The 27,752-nt window shown below is 43.6% G+C and overlaps 1 protein-coding gene across 1 annotated transcript in view; it reads right to left on the minus strand.

The window, feature by feature from the left end:
• The window catches only part of LOC121606778 (EGF-like repeat and discoidin I-like domain-containing protein 3), a 106,139-nt gene that overhangs the window by 53,064 nt on the left and 25,323 nt on the right, over positions 1-27,752 (minus strand). The window contains exons 2-3 of the mRNA XM_041937315.1: positions 25,938-25,967; positions 15,246-15,374 (exon numbers count right to left, since the gene is read on the minus strand). Coding sequence (XP_041793249.1) covers positions 15,246-15,374; positions 25,938-25,967 — 159 coding nt within the window. The remainder of the gene's footprint in view (positions 1-15,245; positions 15,375-25,937; positions 25,968-27,752) is intronic.

Here is a 27,752-nt window from a genome sequence, read left to right on the forward strand (position 1 = left end):
AACAACCTTCGGTTCATTGTGCAGCACAATCCACTGTTATTGCACCACTGCAATCGCAGCACTTAAATAAGTGATGCTGTCATTATCCTTTAAGCTCATATCCTGCTTTGTTGCCACCTGCACTGTACGTTCAAATACAAAGGTGAGCCAAATGGGCAAGTCAAATAGCCTGGAGCACAACATACCGCAGAGAGAAGGAAACACAGCCAGCCCATCTTACAATGTGATTCCCTTTTATGAGGGGCCATCAGCCCCTGGGAGATCAGCGCAGAGAAAGTGAGACTTAAAAGCGGTGTATTGCCAGCAAATCAGGTGGGAGAAAAGGGATTACTTCAGGGAATGCAGTTAATCTACCCGATAGAAACTAGAGAACAGAGGTGAGGAGCGGCATGGAGAGGTTGTGAGAGACAGAAACTGTGAAAGAAAGAGAGGAGAGGGTGAAATAAATGGGAAGAGGGACAGATGTGATAGCCCAGTGGTCAGGTAAATAAATTCCATTTACACAACTTGTTTAACACAGTCACAGGCATGCATCCAGGGAGTTTGCCTCACTTATAATAGTCAAAGTCTACCATTCTTCATACAAAACTGCCATTAAAGGCTTAAGCATGGTAAAACAACATTGTGCAAACGATGTCTCCGGTTTAATGGAAATGGTGCTATCCTGGTTATAACGATTTAACAAGCCAGTTTGAGTAAAGATTTCTACAGTGGATGGAGACAATAAAACCACCAGGCATACAATTTAATGCAATACAACACAGTGGCTCTCCAATAATATTACTTTAGTGTTGCTTGTAACATTTATTTTTTGCTGAGGCTGTGCCAAGATGATACCAATTCAACTGCGACTGTATTTAGTGGCAGTGTAGTACTTTTTCAAACGTTCAAACGTTATTTTGTCCATCCACCGCACGCACATTGGTGGACAAAATGCAACAGAATACACAATTTCTTCTAAATTCATGAATGGATATACTGTATTGTACTGCACTGTTGATTTTTATAGATTTAATGGTTGTTCTTGTGAGACATATTAAAATTAAGAATAATAAAAGGATAAAAAACCATAGACTCTCTGTCATCATCATTAACATCATCAACCATAACCTTTGCACACAGACACAGCCTCCTAAACTGCAGCGCTGAACCCTCACCATGCTCTCATTGGTTCACTGGAGTGTCTCGCTCCTTGACTTTGCTCCTCTGTTGCTCTCTGAAAAGTGTCTCAGCCGGATAGTAATGAGAGCAATGAATAGTGCTACGTGTCAGCATCTAACGCTGGCTGCGAGCACTAAATTGGCTGCGGTGTGGCCAGCGAGCAGGAACAGGCCCGCGGTCACCTGTGCCCTCTCCACAGGGCTGCACTGACCTCTGCAGCGCCTGCACCTGCTACCACCGCACAAACTCACAGCCCGATGAATCCGCTTTCCAGCTCATTCAACAGTAAAGGCGCTGTGTCAAATCCTGCACAAAGGAGAGTTACTCAAGACGTAAATGTGCCATAAAGAAGAGGCGAAAAATGATGAAATTCCATCAAGTGCATTAACTGTGTGAGCGGAAATAATTGCGCGGTAATTGGTGCGGGGACACACTTCAAATAAGACACAAACCAAAGTTAGAAAAGGGATCCTTTTCGCAGTCAGAAAACATGTACAGCTCCTTTTTTTATGTTATTCTTACAAGGAAGAAAACGTCTTTGAAGACAGAAATCTGACGTAGCAGGGGCAACGAGTCACAATGTGACCGGGTTACAAACCAACTGACATGTACAGTGTAAACCTGGTGTTCGAGAACAACGCCATTTAGCACTGAACCTGACTGCTGCTGACATTTGTAAGTAAGTTACTCTGCTCAGACAGCTGGAGGTGACCAGGTAGCACCGCATGCACACATTTCACATATGGACGTTCGTTTACGAGCCTGTTCAACAAGCCAATGTGCAAGAGAAGAAGCGTCAATGCTTGGAAAGAAAGAAATCAATGATCAAAAAATGATGTTTAGTGCTTTACACAAATTCAACAACAACAATAATAATGAAGCATTTAAAGCTCAAGACTTAAATATATATTCAGGAGCATTAGAAAGCCTAAACTGGCCCCAAACAACAACATAAATCACACAATGATGAAATTAATGCCCGCTAATGGCTTGTAATCCTCTCACACTTGTAAAGCCCCCAACCTTAATTAGCAGAATGAAAGGTAAAGTCCCAGAAGCATTGCCCCTACATCTCACCCACTTCCTTCATTAAATTACAGTCAGATGTTTGGTAAAAACAGTTCCTCCTCAGCCAAGACACTGCAACTCCACACAATTGGAGGTTAGTCAGGACGTGGCTTTCATGCGGAGAACGTCTCATCGTGTTACATCTCTGCATCTGGACTCAGTTTGGCGCTGGAGCACATTTATCCCCGGGGATGTTTCGACTTAACGTATATGTTTTTCATGTCACTGAGCTGGTGGACATGTGAATGCTTGGCAGGCAAGCTGATCCTCTTGACCTCTCAATCCAGGCAGTGGTTTGACCTCTGCGGTCAGTGACTGGCAGGAATGAAGTGGACAACCGTCTGCCATATAATTAATCCCTGACCCTGAACACTCGCACTTCCTTGGAAGTAATCAGCCTATTTTTTTTAGACACACACACACACACACACACACACACATATATATATATATATATATATATATATATATAGTGGGTAGGGTTTCCAAGAGGACGGGCTGTTGCTGATGCTTTAATTCAAGGTAACAGTGAAGATGTTGGAATTGATGCCCTGTGCATACAGCCTCTATAGTTTTACTCAGTGACCTCCCAGACTCAAAGGAGAAGAAAAACATGATATGATTCAGTGCTTTTCATACTTACAAATAGCATGCAAACAGCACAGCACAGCATCTTCTGCTGCCCCTGCCACGATTTACACACGACGATACTGTATTAACACCGTGGGAACGATATAAACTCACGCTCAGCCAATCATAGGGTTGCAGTTCTGATAAGGACAGCATATCTTGTGCTGTCCTGTCTTGTGTTCCCACTGTGATTAGCGTGCACATCCATCTTGCGATACAGTGCTCATTGTTATTTATTTGTTTTGTGAATATTACTTTTCGCCTCTCATTTTTGTCATTGAGCACTTGCACAAAAGAGGTGGAGATAAAAGAGCCGCCTGCTCGCGTCTCAGCAGGAAAGGTATAACACCTCAGTAGCCTGCATGCAGAGTGAGGGCTTTATTACCAGTAAGTCAGACACACGTAATGTTTTCCACCTGCATTTCATCACGTCATATCTAATCTCCTCCCTCCTGTCGGTGTACCCGCTGCTCATTCATTTTCTTTTCATGGTCGAATGCTCACACAAGCTTTAGCATATACTATGGATGCAACAGACATGCATGTACATGCAGTATCTACGTTGAAGGGATTACTGCTTGCCCATGTGAATTCCAGTTTGGATAGTTCTATAATGCTGCTTTACTCCAAGAAGTGCTGACATGCCCTCAGAGCTGCATCTTCGCATATGGGCGATCGGCCTTGGATGTTGTGTTTGACAGGTCCTGCTGCAGTGAAATGTGTCTAGTCCACACTACACAAGGCCAAGACAAGTTCTGTCTCTCCAAGTTGAGTCAGAGATGGAAGATAGAACACGGAAGTGTCTGTCTCCACTGTCAATCTACCCTGTCAATCTATCCCTGCCTCATCCATGCCACTGAAGTGACTATCACCACATAAAACAGGCTTCCTATCCGTGGTCTGATGAGGTCCCACAACCAGTTGAAAGAGACTTTTGAAATCATGGGGTGCATCCTTGAAATGTGTTTTCACAGTGATAAGTCTCAGCCTTGGTCACATGCACCTAGGCTTAGCAAGAGTATTGATTGGACTGATCTCCAATACTGAAATTTGAAAAAATTCATCTTACACGAAGGATAGTTTTCACAGTGGTGCATGCTGCATGTTTTAAGGGATATGCTGATGCATGAAGCTGTGAATTCAGGATTAAGAATAGTGTATTCCAAGGACTCTCTTTTTGAAGTGGGATTAGCCCACTGAGAAGTTATTCACAGCAGCACTCCAGAAGCCCTTGAAAAGGTATCTTAGGATGCATTGCAGAGTGATTCTGAGAGGCAAAACACTCATCATTTCGAAGACATGCAGACCGAGGGGTGGTCCTCCGAAGCTGGGCTGTGCAGAATGTGAAGAGCCCTCAGCTAGGAGACAGAATGACACTCGGAGGAAATAAGTGTGATCTTAAGCTTACAGATGGAGCCTCCACAGCAGGTGGGGGGAATACTGATCTACCTCGGAACAACTGTGTCATCCACAAGCTCTTTAAAATCACAGAGGTTCACTTACTGGAATGTTTAAGAGACACTTATAAGGTACGAGATGCACACAGAAAGTGGAGGGAGGTGGCGGGCAAAGAGCAAGCAAGGGCTTAACAAGAACCGTCTGCTCTTACAAGAGCACATTATTTGAGTATGTGTATGAAACATATAAATGCAATATGTCTTTTTTAACATTACTGCCAACATATGTCAGCAGGACTGTGGACTGGAAACGTTTAAGTATGATAAACCTCACCTACACAGCATGTGCCTTTAAATATTATGAGATTGCTGTGCTGACCACATTACAAGACTCTCTGTCAAATAACGACATCTTGAAGATGTTTTGGTTTATGCACTACACAAGCAATCTGTAACAGATGGTCACACATCATGTCACTTTTCACTGGGAGGGATCCTTGACAGGTCTGTCAGGTCTCGTTTGAGTTCCTCCGGAAATGCATGTCTGCAAGAAGCGAAGGATCCAAGTTGGATAAAAAAGAGGAAAACCGAGCGAGAAAAAGAAAAGACTATGGAGAGAATAGAGAATCGCTGAAGACACGCGAGCAGCAGGGATCGCCTGTTCTGCAGAGACAGTCTCAGCGCCATACTTGCTGATGTTCTCTTGCAGGTGTTACGACTCCTCCTCCTCCTCCTAAAATTTTCCCTCGCCCCGTAGCTTGCGATCGTTGCCGTCATCATTGCCAATCAAAATAGATTTCACACAACAGGGTTCTGATTCGCAGACAGGTCGAGGTATTTCCCTCTAGATATCTCCGGGTATCAGCTCATCTCTCAGATCACGTCTTTGAAAATTCACACATCGATGACACATAGCAGGGCTAAAAGCGTGCAGTGTAAACTCATTATAAGTGTGGAACTACTAACCTAGACATGGAAAAAATCTATGCTTTAGTTTAGCATGCTAACATTTGCTAATTAGCACCATACACAAAATGCAGCTGAATGTGACGAGGATGCCATTAGCTTTGCAGGTACTGAGTAATTTACCTGGTGAGGCAGCTGGATTGCCGAGATCACACGTTCAGACAAGATCACGCGATCTGAGAATCCATCTTACCAGTCCTCAAGTTCTGCATTTGTGGCCAGACCACATTCGTGTGGACCGATCAGCATCCTTTGAGGAACTACCGGCAGTTACAGCCAGAGATTGTTTTCTGGTGGCACGTAATGAGGTGAGCTTGGAGCTGCTGTAGCATCAGTTATATCAGAACTGGAGAGCATTTGTTCAAGATGCTCTTCACTCTTCTCCTGACTGGTTTCCCCAAGAGTCCTACTACAATCTATGGTTAGTTAAGCTAACTGATTTAAGTTAGCCTGTGACAGAAGGTGATAAACAGATGGCTCATCCAATCACCTGCCAAGTATTTTTTGAAAGTGCCTGCCCTTTTTCAAACAGATTACATGGACGACTTCCCAGATGGTTCTGTTTAACAAACCATCTGGCATGTCAGGTTGTTCAGTCATAAGTCACTGGACAAAAAGACATTTAGACCAGGTGAAGTCACTAGATTAGAGGTCTGGGGATCAAGTTAATGTAATTCATCATCTGGGGAACATGAATGTGCATACCCAAATTAATAGCAAGCCATGTAATAGCTATAAAGATCAAAAAATATGCAAAATGCCAACCTCAAGGTGGTGCTGGAGAAAACGCCAGGGGATCATCAAAATCAGTTCGACTCATCCTCTGGGGACAATGAATTTCACATTCAGTAAAAAAAAAACAAGTTTGGATAAGGGTCAGATTCTGAATGGCTTATGCAGAGTTTAATATTGGTAGTGCTGCGAGATTAAGATACAGCGGTTTCAACTGACACTGATTTTGTTTATTCATTTCCTTGCTGCTCCTCTCTCAAAACTACCCTTTTTCTGTGTCTAAGAGGAGAATCATGGCCATTCACACATCATCATTTCTACCGCTCAAAGGTGAACCAATAATCTAAGATCTCCCTGATTGAAACCGACTAAAATCCTCTTATGGTTTACAAACTGCACATTCTCAAGACCATCGAACCTAATCTCTCTTTCAGTCACACTGATGAACTCAGTCCGTAGTAAAACAACACTGGCACTAATTTGGCCACACACCGGAATGAATGCGGCTCTGTGTAGCCAAGCTCAACATTTATCTGCTCTGTTCTGCAGTGGCAGCCAAACGACCTGGGCACAACTGAGTCTAACTATTTTCCACAGCCAGGGATTTGGGAATGCATCTCTTTTTGTGCTTTGGCCATCTGCCAGCAGGTCCATCCTTAGTGCAGAGGCTAGGAGGTGACAGCGTAGCTCAAGTGTCTGAGGTGGCCTAACACAATTGGGTCCTAGTAACAGCTAGCTCCCTACAACTCCTCCACAGGATAAACCAGGCGAATGGGTGCTCACAATACAATTTTCATCACATTATTTTCTTGCTGTTTTCATCCAACGTGCACATTTCCAAGGCATTTGTTTAATCTCAATAAACATTGAAGAATTCCAGACTGAAAAAAAAACTCAAACAAAACCTCTCCAGCAGCACTCGCACACATTCAGTCTTTCAAAAGTGTTGCCCTTTCCCTAGAAGATTATGTTTTGCTAACAAGTCTGCACTTCAAGCCACCAGTCTGACCATTTTATACAGCTTCAACTTCCTGAAGGCATTCTGTGTCATTATATTTGGTTTTAAAAGCAAAGTTGCATTGTGGACAAAAACTCTCACCTGTAATTTTGCTAGAAAAGCATCTCTTTGGCAAAGAAGAAAGGTCATCTTGCTCAAAGTACGTTTCTACAGCAGTTTTTATTTGGAAGGATCTGCAGAGCTGTGTGCTTACTGGAGGAATATAGAAAAGGTGACATATCACCTCTGTATTATCAGTGTTGAGCAAAAGCACCCGCAGATGAGGGTGTGAGAACATGGCTAACACTGACAAGATCAGGGTCAAGCACAGTTCGATCCTGGTAAATAGTGTCTGGTGCCGTTCTTTGTATTCGATGAACTTGAGGGGGAAAAGAGGTCAGTTTTGATCCGTCAAGCAAAAAGGTTCCATCTAGGAGGCTGAATAAAATATGTCGGTGGCGCAGAAAAAGTGGCTCTAAACACCCTGATTCTAGCTTGTTTCCCCAGCTTGTTATCCAAAATTCCCTCTGACAGAGACGAGATAGGGTCAGCTCCACCTGGGATGGAGGAAGGGGCAGCAGGATGCCTGAGAAAACAGGTATTTGTAGAGCAACACTGATCTGTGACTGGGTCTCCTTCACGCACACACACACACACACACACACACACACGCTGAGAGCAAACAAAACCCATGTAAAGTATAGCTGACAAGAAATGTTAATATCAAGAAAATACATACAACTGCCAACTGATTCAGTCCATGGAAGAACAACAGTGTCCTAAACTATCACTGCCTCTATTAGGACCAAATATAAGAGATATAAAGAGAAACACTCCAGTTTTCCATTCATTCATTCATTGCACCTTTTCTCATCGTCAACTGAAAGCCGATTTCTTTAGTGCGTACCCAGTTCAGGGTCAAGGCCCAGTCGCTTTTCATCTACTTACATCTTCCATATGTACTCTTTTTGAGACACGGTAAACAGTTTTGCCTTTCAAAAAAGGAGCAAAAGAGGACTCAGACTTTCAAATGAGATGGTGCCGCCACCAGTGCTCCCCATTGTGCTCCAGGGAAAGCGCACACACACACACACATATATATATAAGAATACATATAAGTGATCCATATCTCAGTAAGACTGTCTATGGTGCCACCCATGAAAAACAAGCCTTTCGCTGTTGTTTGAAAGCTTTTTGTGTGAGACTGACAATCAATGAGAGCTTCACAATAACATCATCAGAATCACTGAGGAAGGGGGCTTATTCATGTTACACATGCTAACAAAGCGACTTATTCTGTTCTTTCTTTTATTTACTTCATTCCTTTTACTTTGCAGTACGAATGCATTGATGAACGCTGCTATTCACGCAGATACAGAAACGTAAAAAAACCCCATAAAAGTCACATAAAGGCCGTGGAAGCGCCACATGAAGAGGTGCTCTGCCGCTTTGCCTTCCGGTGACACAAATGTGCGCTGCTTTGAGCAAAGAGAGACCAAATGTGCAGTGAGCTAAAACAACAGGACCGCTGGCCCACGAGCACGTCTGTCTTTCCAATTTGATCCTCGGAGACTCCCAGGAGACAGAAAGAGAGTGTGCAGACAGTCGCTCCATGAGCAGCTGATCGTCTGCGTCTGATGGCTCGGCCGCGTGATTGCGGTGGCTCCTTTTGGATGTTTGGTGGGCTACAGACCCTTCCCCCCAGGATTCTCTACACTCATCTCCTCCTGTAAATGCAGCTTTCCAGCCACAGACTGCGAGCAGTGGGTGGGCTGTGGGATGAGAATGTAATGTTGAGAGGGTGTCTGGAAACGGCCGTGGCCTCCCCACAGCTCTACATCACAGTAATGGAGCAGTGGGGAGAGCCTTGAGGCTGGCGATGTTCACAACAGTTCTGAGGCCGCTTCAGGTAGCGGGGACGCATTTTTAGATCTGCTGATATACAGCGATGACCTTGGGAAAGTGCAGCACAAGCGAATTTACGCTCACAAGACAAACAATGTGAGACGTTTGAAGAATTTCCCAAAACACGACGCTGTGAAGTAAAACACATCGGACGCTCTTGAATGCATAAATCAGAATAGAGGGCTATGAATCGGAGCAGTGCTGCCACGCTGATACTGCACTGTCAGTTTGAAACAACGCAACACAATCATCGGTCCATGTGTCTGTGACCCAGAGAAGATGAAGAACGGAAGAGCAGAAGAAGAAGTCCTACATTTTTAGAATCAGTGTAAATTATTCTGCGAAAACAATCTGGTGTTAAGAGTGATTCATGCTAATTTATGCATGTGAAAATAAAAACTGCTGTGCAGATTAGCATCGTTTCAGTAAAACTTCCCAAGTCTTGTAACCCAGAGGCTGTGAAGAAGAGACAGATTTATACCTACAAGAACAGACCTCAGGCGCTATGACTAAACTGATGCCTCTGTTTATTTTGAAAATAGGTTAACTTTCTGTGGACAAAGTACTCCTTCTGCCTGTTAACCACGGAAAAGTTTCTCTTTAACAAACTTTTTCACTAAGTTATAGCTGCTCTTAAATCAATCTTAATCCAGTTAGCTAAGCCTGCCCCGAAAACGTAATTCTCTAAAACTTGAAGGGAAAATCTGCCCTAAAACAAAATCTTGCAATACTTCTCTTATGATCTAAGAAGGTTAGCGGATGTCTGCATATGAATAACTCTCCCCCCGGAGCTGCAAACAAAACAGCGGCAGCACTCTGTGGAGCTGCACCACTGAGATGAATAGCAGGCTGATTTTGTGGACACAGCGGCAATTTGCAACATCATTTGTTGGAAATATGGGTCCATTTTCTGGTTCAGAACTGTCGTCATTTCTACAAAACAACCATGAGCAGAAAGAGCAAACAAACACTCGTTTAGGCCACATGTTCGGGATGTGCTGTCAGACGAGCAGCTCCAGGAGTGATGGTGCTACCACGCCTGATGAGGTGGAGACTCCGGGCATATTTATAGGTCTGGAAAAGAACTGAGCTTAATACATGCACAGAAATATTCATTTAACCATTCAATTGCTTGTTTTGTGATCAATATATCAATGTCAAAGTGTATAAACACACTATTCTTTCAGCAATATATCAGCTGTTAGAAAATAAGTTATTAACCGCATGGATTTGGGATTTTTAAGGCCTGGCGATGTGCTCTTAGCATTTACCGACAGGAGAAGGACATTTTTGTGCTTCATCGTGATCTTTGCCGGAGTGACTTTAACAGTGCAGTCTCGCAGTTAGAAGGAGATAACAGCTGCTTAAGTCGTGGTGAGAGGGAGGAGAAAACCACAGGCCCGCCACCCCCCCCGCCCCCCCACCTGCTGTCCCCTCTCGGCGGCCTCCACGGGAGGAGTGGAAGGCGCGCCGGCTAACAAGAGCTTCCTCCCCCTGCCAACACAACACGCTGTAGCTCCGCCGCTGCAAAGTCACCTCCTGTGAGGCGGTGGCAGGTTTGAGAAGGGCAAGTCATTTTTCGCTTGAAGAGGCGCAGGTAACCACTCGGAGGCGTGCCGGTAAAGTGGAGTGGTGGGTGTTCGTGGGGAAGGAAAGGTTGCCGGGAGAAACTGTGTGCCTCTGCCTTGTGCTTGACAAATAGTCTATTGTTGCAGTCACATGTTTGAGGGTTAAGATGCACATAACCACTGTCCTTTTGACACTCACTCATGCTGCCTGAGGCTGTAGCGCTATTGTCCATGCCATAATATTGCTCTTAAGCAGTAAATTGAGCACAACAAGCAGATGAAGGCGGAAAATAAGTCAGATCTCTGTTTCGCTTGCTCGCGATCCATAAAAATCCATGTGGAGGCGTGGAGTCAGAAAGGCTGGTGAAACGTTAGAGAGGAAAAAATAAACAAGGAGAGGAAAAACAAGCGCCCATGGATGCCACCTTACCGGCCGCAAAACAGACAAAACAGGTCGCTAATGCAGTCCAATATGTGGTATCAAAGAGTAACACATAGCATGTCCTTATGGAGTCTCCTTCTTTCTCTTGTGATGATGAAAGGCAGTCTGTGATCCGTCTCCGGTGGACTGACTAACAGTAATGGCTCCATGCGGCTTCATATTGGGCCGCGGCCATAAACAGTGGCTGATTATCCTGTGGCAAGAAGCTGTGGAGGCGGCAGAGCTAATACAGCATGATAGCGACTGTCAATACATGATCAAATGCAGGGCAAGGCTTTAAAAGAATCTCACACATCCTACATTTAGCCTCAATCAATGCTGCCCTGCTGGTGTGTTTCAGAAAGAAGGCAACGACGGTATTGATCAAAGAGCAAGATGGAATCTGCTCAAAGGAGTCGCAGGCTATGGAAGGATGGAAAGAGGCCGAGTTAGAACATAAATACCAGTCATCTAAGACCCGTTTCAGGCAACTTGACTAGCTAATTCATTTTTTTTTTCCTTTTCACAGTGCCTGTATATGTTGCTGCATAAATAACCACCAGCCCAAACACACTGACTCATCCTGTCTGGAAACAGTTTCTGTATCGGCTTTAATTTTCTCTGTGATTTACAGTGAGCTCCACATACAGTATCGCTGAGTGAGAGCTTAAAGGAGCAAAACAAAGTCTTTCAAAGAGAGGAGAGAAGAAGGAGCGATGAAGCTCTGCCTCTCGAAGAGAAAAGGGGGCAACATATCCTCATGTGATCTGCTAACTTTGCATGATATGACTTGGTATTAATGCGTCAAATGAAGCCTCACCGAGAGGTGGGCTTGTTGGACGAGACAGTTTATGGTGAGGCACCACAACGCATTTCTGCACGGAAAAATCAGACACCTCCAATAAAAATCCCGACAGTTTCTACTTCATCTGTCCTTGACAGACTGAGAGCGCACGCCCTAAAGATGATCTGCAACCTCATGACGACGGCGGCAATCAGTCCCAATCTCCACACCGTGACAGTTCATTACAATGTTTGGCTTCTTGCCCAATAAAATGGGACTTGTTCTCTCTGGGACGCGACGCCACACTATGCAGAAGATGAATGACTTAGTGATAATAAGGGCTCTAATAATAAAAGCAGTGACACTAAACCAAAGTATTTTTTTTTTCTCAGGTGGTGTTGAAAACGTATTCAGCTACCATTCCAAAAGCAAAACCTTAAAAACTCAATGCAAAGTAAGGTTAAGAAACTGCATGCTCAAAACAGTACAATCTCTCTTCATTATGCAGTGTACTCGATTGTAACCAAGGCACTGAAGCTGTGAAGGAAACAGATCTGCAATCAGATTTTCAACCCAAAGCTGCACAGACAAACTGGCCTTCAGCTTGTGGGTGTGCATGTGATGGTGTGTGTTCACTGACTTTTTCTGTACCAGCACTGTGTGCAGGTAGTTTGTTCATAAATAGAAAGAAAATCTTATATTTCATGTGACTTTTCTTTTATTTGCTGGAAACTGGTATCAAGAGAGGTATTGAATTTTTTTATTTTTTTCTGTATTGTATTGAACTTTAAAATTCCGGCATTGTGACAATATTAATGCAAAGTGCAAAAGACGCCTTTGGAATTTAGCATTTAAGCAACAATCTATAAGCTGCAAACGAGATACTGTGAGATTTAGTTGCATGTAAAGCGGCTGCGTGAAATCAAACTGGGAACTTTCACTTGAATTCCTGCTGTGACTTCACACTGCACAGCTCTGATTGTCTGACATCTGCCCTGACTACGGAAACCTCAGCACCTCAAGTTGACTCACTGAGCACGCACTATACAGTATCTGCCCATCAAAGAAGTCTGAAATAAAATGCACTTATCCTCGCTGTCCATGTGCGACATCATTCTTGGCTGCGCTTCATAAAACTGGTCTAACAAGCTGGATATGTAGTGCATGTATTTAGGATACCGTTCAAAGGTGTGAAATTGGATTTGGCTCTGACGGAGCAAGGAGATAGTAAGAGCAACAGTAAAAAGCCATTGCTGGCCTAAACATATATTATGTTACAACTGTATAATGCAGTATATTCAGAGCCACGCACTGATCCGGGCCAGTGCTGATGTAAAACACTGGATTACTGTAGATATCACTTACGATCAAGGGTAATCCTGCAATCCTCAACCCAACCTAAAAAACCCTCTTTAAGTACTGTATCATGAGTGAAAGGCTGGTTCCTTTAAAGATATTCTGCAATGACTCAATTTTTTTCAAGCAAATGCTAGTTTGAACTGTCATTAGCAATGAAAACTGGTGCCCCACTATTTACCCATTAAACTGGTTGATATTCATTAAAATCGCACACAGGCTGAGACAGATTGTTCATACAACACCTCGTTTTTGTGTTATTTCTTGTATCCAACAGAATTTCCAGCCAACATTTTATTCCTCGTTTTTATCCTTTCATTAAGCTTGTCATCCATTAAAAGCCAACATCACACCATATCAAAGCCAGCTAAGCTGTCATTGTAAAGGGGCAATTATTTATATGCCTTTATCATTTAATTGCAGGAATTATCCAGACGTTAGATTTGATTATTAATGTCTTCAGATACAAAATTGTTCCTCTCTTTCCTTCTTTCTCTCCCGCACCCACTCTCTGCCATTCAACTGTAATGACCGTGAGGCAAATTGGCAGACATTAATGTGTATTCAGCCCATATCGAATCAGTTTCTCACCACCCTAAGGGCTTAATAGGAAAGAATAACTGAATTATGACATGAATGCTAGCCAAATGCTCACAATTCTGGCTGGAAACAAACACAATGACATGCCGTTGATATTGTGACTCGCTCCATTTCCCTCTATGTTACGTGCATTTTCATAAAAAAAGGGGGGAAAATGATGCGGAAACAAATAATGAGTGACAATGACTGCCCAAAATATAAAAGCCCTTTTCTTCTTTTCAGCTTACCTCTGAATTGTTGTCTTTGTCTAACCTTGATTTAAGGGTGGCAGAATTATGAGACAGGTACAAATGGTTTCTGTAAGTAGCGGCTAACGTCCCTCTACCTCTGAGTGTCTATCCCTCTGTCTCGTTCAGACCGATAATGATCCATCTCGCCGCACAGTTTGCACCATGATACATTAAATCCATCACTTACAAGCACACCTGCGATGAAGGACAACTGTGTTGTGCAGGCTAATGCAATGCTCTGCCAAGCACACACGCTGGCAGGGCAGCCACAGGACTTGGCCTATATATCATACTGCAGGATTTAGCTAGATTTAGCACTTAAAGTAAGAGCTACAGGCTATTTTCAAACCTGGGATCTAGTCAAAATGCATGAGGTTATTAAGACAAGATATCAGCACATTGTTTTGATGCTATGCTTGATTTTTTTTTTCTTTTTTAAATAAAGTGGCACATTAGCAAGATTTCACTTTACACATTTTTTGCAAGTGGTGCCGCAAGTAATATTGACACAAGCAAGCCACGACACCATCGACTACTCTGTGTTGAGAAATTGACTTTGAAACTTCTGAGAACAGCAACTGTTTCTGAGAATCCTGAGAAGTGAAAGACACTGTTTCTGCTAAAGAAGAAAAAAAAGTAGCTTGACTTTTTGAAATGTCAGAGCAGCTCACTCCGGCTGCTTCCTGCCGTTGCCGTGCACCGTTATCAAATCAAACAGCTTGGTTGTGTTTTGTGTTTTTTTGGGGGGGAGGAAACGCTGAAGCATGCTTGGCAACAATAAATGGACGTTTTTATTGTCTTCAGAAAAGCCATGTTACCGACTTCCCATCACTTTGCTATCTTTCATTGCAAAATAACATCAAAAAACTATAGGAAGACATCCAATTACAACGGGTCGGGTACACCCCCACTGTTACAGTCGCTGGTGTTAGTTGCACCCGCATGCTCGGACCTCACACTGGCGTTACCCTTGAGGCCAGTTTCAGGGCCTGAGAGGCTTAAGAGTTCAGGGAGTCTGTTTAAAGATAGAGGATGAATTGCTCGGGGGGTTGAGAACAATGCTCTCGGTCTCGCGCAGCATTATCTCATAGGCAGCAAAAACCTTCTGACATTAACCTTTATTAAGAGCATGCTCAACAAAAGAAAGCAAGTTCAGCGTTTCCTTTCTCCACCAGACCCACTATCGTTTTGCTGAACTCGTCCTTTCGACGGCGATTTACTTCCTGTCAGCTGTTCGTTTAGTCGCTGCTCAAGGTCAGTATTGGGTATTGGTGTTGGAAAATCCTTGAGATCAAACAGACAAATCACACTTCATGGGAATGTGGACACACAGGTTTTCCGCAACCTTCCGAACTCTCTGATTTAACATTCTGTTTTGGGAAATGTAAGTGCGTCAGGGCTCGTTAGAGGAAGAGAGCGGTCCGACTTACTGTGCTGGCAGTGAACTCCACTGAAGCCTGGTGGACACTTGCAGACGTAACCAATGAAGGTGTCGCCCCTGTAGGTCTCGCTGATCTCACATGTTCCCCTGTTGTGGCAAGGGTTTGGATGGCACGGGCCTGCGTGGAAAGACCCCGTTAAGACATCTGTTTTGTGGCACTATTAAAACACTGTGTAAGGCGGTAAGACAGTGATAATGGGTTGCATCTTTTACCTTCTCATTTAGTGGGCATGCAAGCGCACAATGTTCACGCTAATTGATTCATTCTGATGCAGCATTCTGTTTTTCAGTGTGTGCATGGTTAAAATGAGCATCGCCATGCCAACAGAGACAAACGAACCAACCAGCGAGTTCAGAATCGAACATGCATACTGCCTGAGCATTTGAGCAGATTTGCAGTGACCGAGTTTAAATTAATAAATTACATGAGGTTGGATCTTGTCGAGCTTGTAAGTAAAAGTGTCTGACAGGAGAAACCGAGGATGACAGGGGAGCAGGGAGAGTCTGGCTTTCAGTGACTGCTGCTGGTCTCTGTGGTCTGGAGGGCAGCCCAAAGCGCCATCTAAAAATCACTGAATATGTCCCCTCCAGGAAGGCAGGGCTTCATCCTCACAGCGGTAAGAGGAGAGCACAGACTAGCTGCAAGGTAGAGCGCTATCACCTATATGCATAGAAAAACATGCATGCTAATACACCCACACCCACACACACACACAGATGAGAGTTCAGGGAGAGTGAATTGCTCAATTAGATTTTGGCTGGCTGAGTACTGAGTGGAATAAGACAGAAAAACTCTGACATTACGATGCTAAAACACAAAACAGGCAATTAGAAGGTTATTTAACACAACAGAAACAAAAATTACTTTTGAAACAAGCATAGCGAAGTAATAACTGGACACTATAATGCACAATTCAAATGTCAGACAAGCCAGCGAGGTAATTTCATCAATCATGGACTATATTTCCGTTCCACGTTGCAGAGAAGTGTTTGCTTGAGCGACTGCATAGATGCTACCTTCTCTTTAACTTGTTGCTCACTTGACCACAAGGATCATAAAATAGGCCCTGCAAGATGCAAGGATGATATCAACGGAAAGATAAGAGACAGCCGGCCGAATTTACAGCATCTGTGTCAGGCACAAACCTGCACAGGTCTCAGGATAAACAAGCACTCGCCACACGTCAGCGTGGGGGCGTGCACATCAAGGACTCCCACGACGAGACAAAGTACAAAGAAGAAACTGACTTTGCCGTTAAGAATTAAAATGTACATTAATTATTATGCTATGATTAACTAACCACTGGGATGGAGGAACAATAAAAAGTGTATCTCAGTATCTCAGTGTATATATATACTGTGACATTTAAACATGGGTTAACACCATTGTCTGGCACCTTTCATCAACTGAGTGGGCCAGCTTTTAAGCATGGAAGCATTAAACCTGTACCTAACGTCTTTATTGCTAAGAGTAATAAAGAAAAGAATTAGGGCCAGATAGATTTAGAGGAATGGCAGACACCCCCATCCCTTTCTACAGGCTACTAAGCAAGAGGACGCCAAAGCTTCACCAGTTCGCGTCTCTTCCTCTCTTCATTTTAGTCTCTTGACGTCACAGCCCTCGACGCTCCACCAGAGGGCGGACGGGCCGGAGTCCAGCTCACTCTCCCGGGATGGTGATCAGCTGAGCCTCAAGCCATCCGGCCGACTTTCAAAGCAAGAGGAAGGAAGTTTGAATCCTACACACCCAGCTAGGTGAGGAGTGTGAGGGAGAAAGCCAAACAAACACACAAAGAAAGAAACTCTCTGCTCCAGCCTGCTCAATGCCGTCATTTCTGACCTGACCGAAAGTGAGAGAGGTCAGGACTGCGATCCTAGAAACACTGCCGCCGCGTCTCTAATACGTCCCCGTGGGTGAGTGTCACCCTGCCGACTTAAACAGAAGAAACCACATCCAACGCAGGATGCCCGGGAGCTCCGGGAAGCTAACTGGCCAAGCTGCGATGTGGGACAGAGCACATCCAGAACCAGGCCGGTCCACATGAAAAACGCCCTTCCTGCAGAGCAGCCTCTCCTCGGGCCACCAGGAGCACCAGCTGAAACTTCTCCTGTGAGTAATGGAAATACTGAAGACGCATTGGATCAAAAATTAGGACCTCAATTAGTATATGTAGTTATGGTATCTAATTACTTCAGATAATTTCTTTTGCTGTCCAATCCCTCTCAGAGCTGCCGTATGCATATTTCACTGTTTAATCTTAAAGACTTCTTCTACAAATCAATGCATCTGATTAAGACATCCTGCTGGATCTGTTGTGTTGGTCCTCCATATTTTGTGCCTTGCTGCATTCATGACTTTGGTCATTAGTTTATTTATTCACTTACAGTCACTAGATTCTTCAGCCCATTGGTCACATTTATTTGTTCATATACATGTTCAGTGGTTATTAGTTGTGTCTGCATTCATTGCACTTAATATTTACTTGTAGTTGCATTTATTTGATCATCCATCCATTCATCATTCATGAGGAACGTGGTTACATCAGTTTGTGTGTATGAAGTACTACAGGCGCTGTGCATGAGTCAAGAACTCTCTAGCAACCTTCAGATGGAGACTAAATTAATTAACTGGCTACCGTTTTTCCCTTTCGAAGGAGGCTGCCCCGAGGTGAATTTAATGCCAGTTAAATCCAGTTGTTTAATATAAATAGTATTTCTGATAGCGAACGTGAGTGTAAATCCGATACGCCCTCTTGGCAAAATAAAGTTATTTGCTATAATAATTTAATATCCTTTAAGGTATAGTTTGCTACAGCTGGATGCACAGTCTCACTGGATAATTAATAATCTGCCACTGGTGCTGCTGTTTATTCTGTTTTTAAGAGAAGATGCAGTATTGTGGCAGATGCATCAACATGATGTGGATGGCTGAGAGCAACCATACGTCATTGTTTTAGTGGCCACCTTTACTTCGATCTAAATAAATAAATAAATATTCCAAAATAATGTTTCAAGACAAAGAAGAAGTTCATACAGACATCCAGACACACATTTTCTGAGACTGGTGTCTCGGCAGCTAACTGTGCATGAAGACTGTAAGACTCTGAGCCCTTTGAATACTGGCCTACTTCGTAAAAGTTTCCACATGTTGCCGTTCCAGACCGCACACATTTCAACAGTTCAACATTCCGACTGAAAATCAAAGCTCATGCTGCACCCTTTGCTATGGTCAGTGCAGAAAAGGTTCGCATGCTCCAAACTCTAATTTGCAGGGGAATTCATATTCATTGCCGCAAAGCACATGTATTCTTGCTGTGTGTGCAGCACCCCATTCATCACTACCATTGTTGTCTCTTTAGTATTTGGGTGTAGTGAACACTGGGAAGCTTTGCAGCCGCTAGTGAATTCACGCTTTGGGGATTTAGCAAACAAAAGAAAGAATTTCAATCACGCACACACACGCACACACTCACACAAAACCCCTCAAAGTTATGCTGATAATGATAAATAACTCAGTAGGGGCACTTTTTCTTCTGTGAGTGTGTTTTTTCCAGATTTCTTTACAATTTATTCTCCTCATAATTTATCTCCTTAGGACTAATGGTGATAACAACAGCTTTGAATCAAACTCAATACGACCAAATGTGTGTAACACAGCAATAGATTATCATTGGCAGTGCCCACAACATGGTGTCACATTACTGCCATCTAATATCTTTCCAGGACTAACCTGCAGCATGGGGCCAAACTTAATGACAAGGCCTTGATGCAGGGTTATTGGTTTCATAACTTAGGGGTCAACCAATAGCTGTCTCATCTTTTAAACATCAAGTTGCACAACCGCACCCAGACTGTCGAAACTCTGTGGATTGAGATTGGATGGAAAAACTTCTGGATCCTCCCATCGTATGTGAATGCAAACTTGGCTAAAGCTCGGCACGTGTTGAACATTAAAATGCAGGTGCGGAAAGAGCACCTGGTGGCGATAACTTCTGGTCACGCCAAAACTTTTAAAAGCCCGCTGACACAAGAGCCAAAACTAATTTGCTTCTGTGAGACTTCGTTTTAAGCTTCCTGTCTCTTCATGCAATTTCTATTCTAGTCTTTTTCCAGTCATATCTTGCTGTTGGCAGGTAAACTGTTCTTTGACAGGTCTCTTATTTCATTTAAAGTGATAGGCAACAAGAAGAAGTCTCAAGGGTGAGAATATCATGCCCTCTGAAGTCAGTTTGACAAATGAACAGCCGTGAGCACAAAATGTCAAGTAAACGGGCGTGGCCTTGGAACGCATACTACATCATCCGCCTGACCATTTAGCCAGCTAGCACCAACCCAGGAAATGTATAGGATAAAAATGAACTGAAAGGAAACAAATACACAAACACCTCTAGCAAGGTTATTATTGTTCTCTCGTCTAAATTAGAAGGCCTCTGGATATGAATTACAAAGGAGTTAATCCTATTGAAGTCACGCCATTTCAAAGCCAGGACCTGTATCGGTAATAATTAGAGTGGTGCCTAATCAGTTGAACAGAGAAACGTATAATAGCTTTCACAAAGGCGCTGCTCTCCGAGGAAGAGGGGGGTGACAGGTCTCAGGGCTGTTTTGACGTGACGATCTATAGTCGCACAGAGGCGCGCTGACAGCCTCCATAATGGAGAGCGCATAAAGCCGAAAAAAAGCAGGGAGGGAAGGAGGCGGAGAGACAGAGAGGAAGAAAGAGAGAGTCAAAGTGAGCGAGTGTGTTCTGTGTGTGTGACAGCTACGTTAGAGTAGCTACGCTTAGATATAAACGGCTCCAAAACATTACAGACCAAAACACACCAATTTACTGATCATTCACGGGGCTGGATGGAAACTTCGTGGTGAGTCAAACACTGCAGACTTTCACACCCTATGTGTTGAAACAAACACTAAAACCTGATGTACTGCAGCAATTATGAGTCAGGATCAGATGCCACAGCTACAGTTGCACACACACAGGAAAATTTGACATCCATTCGGCATATTATATGAAAAATTATTCCACTGAGAGAATGCGAAGTAATCTAACCAATAGGAGAACAGTGCGTCTAATGCAATTGCTACGATTGATTTAAATCCTACAGGAAAAATCAACAAAAATACAGATAAAACTGTGGCTGCTGCACTAAAAAGTCTGTTTCTAACTGTACAGAAACAATATTTACAACTAACAGCGGCACATTTTCATCCATTCATGTATCTGCATTGTGTTCTCTTATGCTTCAAAGAAATACATTCACTTATTCGCTGCAACTGACTATTTTCAGTAAAGCATGAGTGCATAAAGGAATGACAGGCATGCTGGAAGCGGCAGCGATGAGGCGACGCAAAACTGGATATCAACACACTCCTACTGTAGGAGGAAAAAGAAAAATTCCAGAAAAGGCGAGGAGGTGGACATGGCGTGCCATCTGAGGAGATCTCATCAGGCTGTCAGCGGACGCTCTCTTCGTACGTCTGGAGGAACCATCGGCAGCCTTCTCGTGTGAACGTCAACTGCCGCTGTGCTGTACAAGCCGACGCTCGCTCTGTGATTGATGTGAGCCTGTGCCGTGTCCGGCACGAGTGCCGTGATTTCTTTTCTGGCCGCAAAGAGAGCCCAATCAATCAGCTGCGAAAACCTGACCAGTGGTTAAACAACGGAAAGCATCCTTTGTTTCCTCGCGGATCAATCATGGAGGCCTGACATTCTCAGGGTTAAGTCTTTCATCTCAGCTGACAGCTGTCACAAACATAAGCTGGTTTCAAATGTACAAGCCCATACTAATCTCACTATACTGCATCTTCTAACTCTTATAAAAGATATAGTTCACAATGCAAACTTGTACAATGCACCATTGAAGCAGAGAGGCTTTATGCATCAAGACTCACTTGATTTCATACTCTGAGCCTCTTGTTCATTCGGTTTTACTATTACAAAGACTCAGACACCTCCGTTTCACCTTGCAGCTCATATCCAGATGGCGTCTAGATGTGATTTAACCTGATTTCATGCATACAGTTGGTATTAATGTGTCTCCAGTGCCCACATTGAGATCCCACTGATATCCGATCACGCTGTCCAGCTTCTTCTTCTTCCGTCTTCCACCCTCCTCTCGCTTGTGTGGGTCCCAAAAAACAGCAAAAAAACAAAACCAAAAAATGGCAGCGATCTGCGGAGCTGCGCTGGACTTCTGATTTCTTTTCAAAGCTGGGAAAGAAGCTGACGACGACTGGAATGCAGAGGAGAATGCGGTTTTGTGCAGCTGCTTTTGCTTCAGCTGTGGTCGGTGCGACCACCCTCGAGAGGATGGATGTAGATGTGCAGTCAAGACTGGTGGGAGAGGATGGGGACTGGGAGTCAAAGCGATATAAACACTGTCAAACTTTTGATTCTATTAGTGGAAGACTGCGCCTGGTGTTATCCACCCCCTTGTGCTCGGCCTTAGTTGGAGAAGAGGGTCGAGGCAACCATTTGCTGACTAGCAAAAGGTTTTATTTCCATTTTTGCATTTAAACTTGCATTCAGTGTGGTTGAACAGATCAAAATCAATCCTCAATGCATCTTGGGTGCATTCACACCTGTACTTTCATGTGGTCCACCACTAGATGATTGCTAAGCAACTTTTAAAGACACATTTCTATATAAAAGATATAAACAATGTAGTATTACAGCTATTTCACTGACTATTTCAAGCAGAGGAAATGAGGTCTTGTTACAGCTTTCCCAGTGCTTACCCGATAGGTCGGGCTCATGAGAAGGTCTGACAAAGGATTACTGACTGTTCCTCGACAAAGATTTCTGTTGATCCCAGTGACGTGGATCAGCTTGTAGGGCAAACTGACCATTTCCAGCAGCAGCGGAGGAAGTGCCTTTAATCTAATGTCGGTAACTACCACAAACAAGCATTTCCACATGGTTTGGTCCTCTACTGACAGCTGCACTGAGCAACACTTCCCCAGCTACACTGCTGCCTTTATTGAAAAACCTTTATCTCAAGGAGATTCAGTAGATAATTAAATGACACAATTGAAATGACTTTCAGTGAAAAACCTCCCTGAAAATGAAACTGTCAAATGAGTTTCAGTTCCAATTTATCTACCAGTACTGAGTCAACAGTGACAAGCCGGCCCATCAACCCTCTTTTTAACCTTTAATAAAATCTTTCACATTTTACCTGCCTGAAGAGGGTGAAATTTACATCGAAGGCCCTCAGCTCTGAATGTGCAGCCCGGCCCCAGCACGGTGAAATCTGACATGGCCTAATTGTGTCAAATCTATTTTAACCCAGCCTCTTCTTCTATGATGGCTTCACTGGTTCACGGGCTCATGGTCACTGCACCCATCCTTCACCTCAGCTGATGAAAGCTGGCACTGTACCACCAATATTACATCAGTGCTCTCAGCATGAGCCGCCGTACGGCTGTGCTTTTAGTGAATCTCCGGCCTCCTATTCTCCTGTGCCCTTGCCACGCTGCCATTTCAGCCCATCAGCATTCGACAATGTCAGACAAATGCACTTAGAACTGAAAGTAGCGGGAATCACGCGGAAACAAAATGGTTCGGAATATGTCAAACAAATGTCCAAATGGAGAGGTCACACCAAGGCCCAGCATCATTCTTAGAAGATCCAGGAAAAGGCAGGAATGGAGGTTGTCCTGTCAGAGACTAAATGCCATGAAAATGTCACAGCGTTGTCCCTGCCTCCCAGAGGTCTCCTCTAACAAAGGCCTCTTCCTGATTCTAATGTTTGTGAACAATGCCAAATACTGTATGGTTAAAGAAATTAGCTGTAACCTAATAAGACTGAAGCTAATCAGAGAGAGGCTGGCACCAACCTGTTCAATGGAGGCCTATTGTCCTGTGTTCTGCAAAGAGACTGTTAGTTATCCACTTAACCTTACTTCAGGCTCAATTATGCCTCTTGAGGTCTCAGTGGCATTTGCAATATTTTAAGAGCGCACGCTGCAACCACGGGGGTTGTGCATTTCTAGTATTTGTTGGGCCATCTGCAGGGTTAAGTTGCATTCGGTGAAAAGCAAGTAGATGAGAGGGGTAAAAAAAAAAGCTATTAGAGCACTCTCTCTTTTTCCATGTCTATGATTATAGCCTCTAATGAGATACTTAATGTAGAGAAATGAATTTTGTACTTAAGAGTCTTACATACACATAATGAGCTCACATAGCGGAGCTGAAATCCACTCAAGAGTTTTGAGCAGGACGGATGTTGAGGAGGAACTTGTTCCTTAAAGTGGATGTAAGAGTATTAGAGTCTCTTGATACACAACAAAAGACCAGTGAGCATTAAAATCGCTTCCTGTTGAAACTAAAACAAAGAATCAGATGTGCGCTTTGCTAATGTTTACTGAGCATCTCTGTGTGCGTGTGCGTGACTGATCATGCTCAATTAGGGAAAGATGCTCGTTTAACATATGAACATTCAACATGCATGTCATTAACATGCAACATTAAAACTGCGACATCAAACACAGTGAAAAACGTGAGGCACTCAGGCCCACTGTATGCTCTCTCCATGTGTAATTCAGTTTGACTTTCAGTGATTTCTCTCTGCGGGAGCTTTTGCAGCAGTCAGACCTCGTCCTTTGTGCTTTTTATTGTATTCAGGAATTTCCCATTTCTTACAATATGAGCAGACTTTTCAAGATGTAAAGGAAGTTCCCCCTGTTATGTAGATATAATGTAGCCCATTTCCTCATTTCCTTATTATACCACTGGGGCTGAGGACAAAATGAAATCCAATATTCTGTCAGGTTTAGCACACTAAGTAGAATTACCCTCTCAACGTCAAACGTCCAATTTTAATAGCAGCTTCAGATGCCATGTGCTGCAGATGGCGAGCCAATGCGCATCGACTGCAGTCCAATCAAATCAGCGTGGACATAAGACACAGTGATGCACACTACAGGCCAAACGTGCAGGGCACTGGTCCCCTTTGCTGCATGTACGCCAGAGAAGAGTGTGAGTCGTGTGACTATGCAGACTGAAGATCTGAAGGCTGTGAAATAGCAGCTGATATGGTAAATTCTTCAAGCCTGTCATGAGTGATTTGGCCTTCCACGTCACCCTGTCCTATTTTCTCTCCAAGTCCAGTTCCAGGTCAGTGGTCACAAGTCACACCTAATTCGTGTCACTTTCGCATCTGATCATTATTTCTTGGACTGTTTGCCTCATTCTCTGTGTTGTCTGATGGTGTGTACAGTACGCAGGAAAACAGTTTTGGCAACAGGATTTATTGCAGGCAGCAAAAGGGAATAAGCTGAATTATTATACATTATAAAAGCTGTAAATCATTTGCAGCATGTTAAGAGCTCCGCATTATTCTAAAAACACGATAAAAGTAGCTGTGACACACTGTATCGTGAATGTGCTGCTGTCATTGAACTCCATGTGCTGTTTAAGTCTGTCTGTTGTGACATTCATGGCACCAGATATTTAAAATCTGAACCATCTGCTCTCAGTGGAAATCCGACATTTGAATGTTGAAATTTTAATTCTATTTTGCGTGCGTGTGTGTGTGTGTGAAATTAAACTTTTCAATAATCACCTGCATTGTAACAAATGTATATTCAGATTATCGTATTACTTATGCATGTGGATGCACGTGTGCATACATGCGTTTCTGTCTCCTGACTAACCGATCAGGCTCTGAGATGTCACCAAGCTTAACATTGCATCAACAAACCGCTTTGATTCCTGGGTTATTATGTCTTATCTAAACAAATCAGTCTCGTTTTAACCCATCTGATCTCAAATAAACAAGCAGCGATTAATATTAATGAAAGAAAGGTAGGCAAATACAATTAGATGCTGGGGATGCACTTAGAAGTAGGAAGTTTGTATTCAGTTGCAGTACTTCTCCTGGATGTGAAGTGACATTTTAATTATATCACTGATGAAGATAAATCAGGCCCTTGTTTACTGTTGTCCTCTGTGGTCTTGCTTTTGTAATGAAACTCTCGTTACATTAGTTCTTTCAGTAATGAGAAGCAGTACCTCTGAATACCAAGTATGGCCTTACTTTACTGCCTATCACATGCAAACACGCAGAGCAGCACAAAGCACACTTAATGCACTCCTTAGGGATTGTATGCACTGTACATTCAGACTTAAACTAATTGCATGCATTTGAAGATGCATCGAACGTGAGATATAAGACAGGCATGTTCTGAGATATCGACAGTGCTGCGTATTAATGCTGCTCTTAAATTAATGGTTTACAACAGGAATGGTTTTCCAAAAACAGCCCTGGAAGTGATGCTCACTACTTCGGTATTCAGAAAATTTCACGTGTGATGAAAAGCAATCAAGTGAAAGCAATCACTGGACTGAGAGGCTCTGAAAACAATCTGCAAACTCTGTACCAGACGAAGATGAGATATTTCTTTTGAGTCACACTATTAGAGGAGGTTTAAATGGGTCCGCCTTATGAACTGAACTACCAAATGATATAATCATGAGTGCTGCTGACCAGGCATGATCAGTGAGTCGATACAGGAATTAGAGTCTGTGGTGATGAAGGAAGGAAGGGGCTCGGCCAAGATTTAGAAACTGAAAGAGCTCTCTCCCTCCCTCTCTCTCTCTCTCTCACACACACACACACATTCTGACATACACAAATGAAGGGAAATCACGTTACCAAGCATAAAAATTTCCCACCTGCTGAAGTTGGTTCCTCACCATCTGCCGCTGTTGAGACACAGAGGGGGAAAAGAGGGAGGAGGGGGGGAGAGAGAGAAAAATTATATTAGCTTTATCACCACTATGTCACAGTATTCAGTGCTGCAGCTGCACGTAACACTGCTGATTCGACTACAGCATTAATTGCAGTATGCACCGCCATATGTGCAGTAACATTTAACATGTAATCCAAGGGAGTGTGCAATATGTAAAGCCAGACACACCTGCTACCTGTAGGGCACAACATCCTGCCAGCAAAAACGCTCCACGCTGCGTCCATGAAGCGTAGCCTGGCACTGTGTCACAGCCCATCCCCCATTTATACACTCTTGCTATGCTATGTCCTGGTTGGTGGCCTTTGACTAATATGTGTTCATCATTCTGGACCAGTGTCGGATTAGCCCCCGTGGCATACATACTTGTTTGCTGCATCCCTGGCTCCTAAGCCCCAGTCCAGCTCCGTGGCTGAGTTTTGGCCTGTCTCCCGTCATTACCACAGCCCTCTATCTCCATCATCACGAGCAAAATTGCACTGAAAATGTGGCCAAAAGCTGGACACGGCTACAGAGGCGAAAGGCCAAGGGCGTCAGATACATGGGATGACAAATAAAATCGCCCGTCCTGCTGGGGATGATCATAAATGTGTTACACGATGAAACAATTCCCTTGGAGGGGTTCGATGGATGGATGAATGGATGGATGGACAAACAAAAATGTATTGGGAATTAGTGCTCTGAAGACCATATTAAATATGCATGTCTGCTATTTCCCAATTGCTAATGATACTGCCTACCAGTGAGCTAGCTTAATTAAAGTATGATTCAATGTCATGTACATGTTTTCATCCATGGCCCTGAATACTGATTATACGCATTAGCATATGGAGAGGGTTAAGGCCACGTAGATCATGAGGCTGACAGCGAGACAGCTACGGATGCCAGCATTTCACGCAGCTGCAAACGCATCCAAAACCATTTTCGAAAACTAATCAAGTCTCATTTCCAATCATAACACCGAGAAACATGCACAGAGTGGATTTTTCTCCTCTTCACAAACCAAACATCAGAGCTCTGTCACTCTGCATTCCCTGTGGTGTTTTTGGATGTGAAAACAATCACTTCACAAAGTGCTCTCAGAGGGTTTTAAAAACTTTTATATTGCCAGTCTAATTTAATGTGGTACTTTATTTCTGGTGTGTGGGGGGGTCTGCATTCAGTGTTTCTAGTAAGTATCTAGCAAGGCTGCTTTGACAAACTTAGGACACCCCTGGAACAAATGATTTCAACTCAGACAGCAGCCATGAAGCTGTTCTCAGCAGCTGCAAAGTGAAGGGGAGAATGATTCACTTAGAGACAATTGTGGTAAACAAACAGAATTAAATAGTGAACCGCAGCCTTTAACACTGCTTCAAATGTGAGAGAAAGCTCAAACTGAAGTCAGAAGCAGCCGGAGTCGAGCACTTCCACAGCCTCTCATCCGTCCGGAGGTAGAAGCTCCCCCTTGTGCACTCCCCTGCACATGGGCCGTTGGAATCCCAAAACCAAACGCATTCCATGCTTCACTTGCCGTCGTGCGGTTTTCTTTCAGCCATTTCCTCTCTTACCGTCGGGGTAAAGGCGTACGCACGCCAGCCCACGGACTCACACTGTATATAACGCGCACAAAATTACACCCCCACAAAGAAAACGAAAAAAACAAAAAAAGAAAAAAAACAACACACGCCTCCCAGTGCAGACAACTATTCGCACCCACACATAAATACACATGCTGAGAAGATAGAGATACATAAAAGGA

This window comes from Chelmon rostratus, chromosome 5, assembly GCF_017976325.1.
Source record: "Chelmon rostratus isolate fCheRos1 chromosome 5, fCheRos1.pri, whole genome shotgun sequence".
NCBI lineage: Eukaryota > Metazoa > Chordata > Actinopteri > Chaetodontiformes > Chaetodontidae > Chelmon > Chelmon rostratus.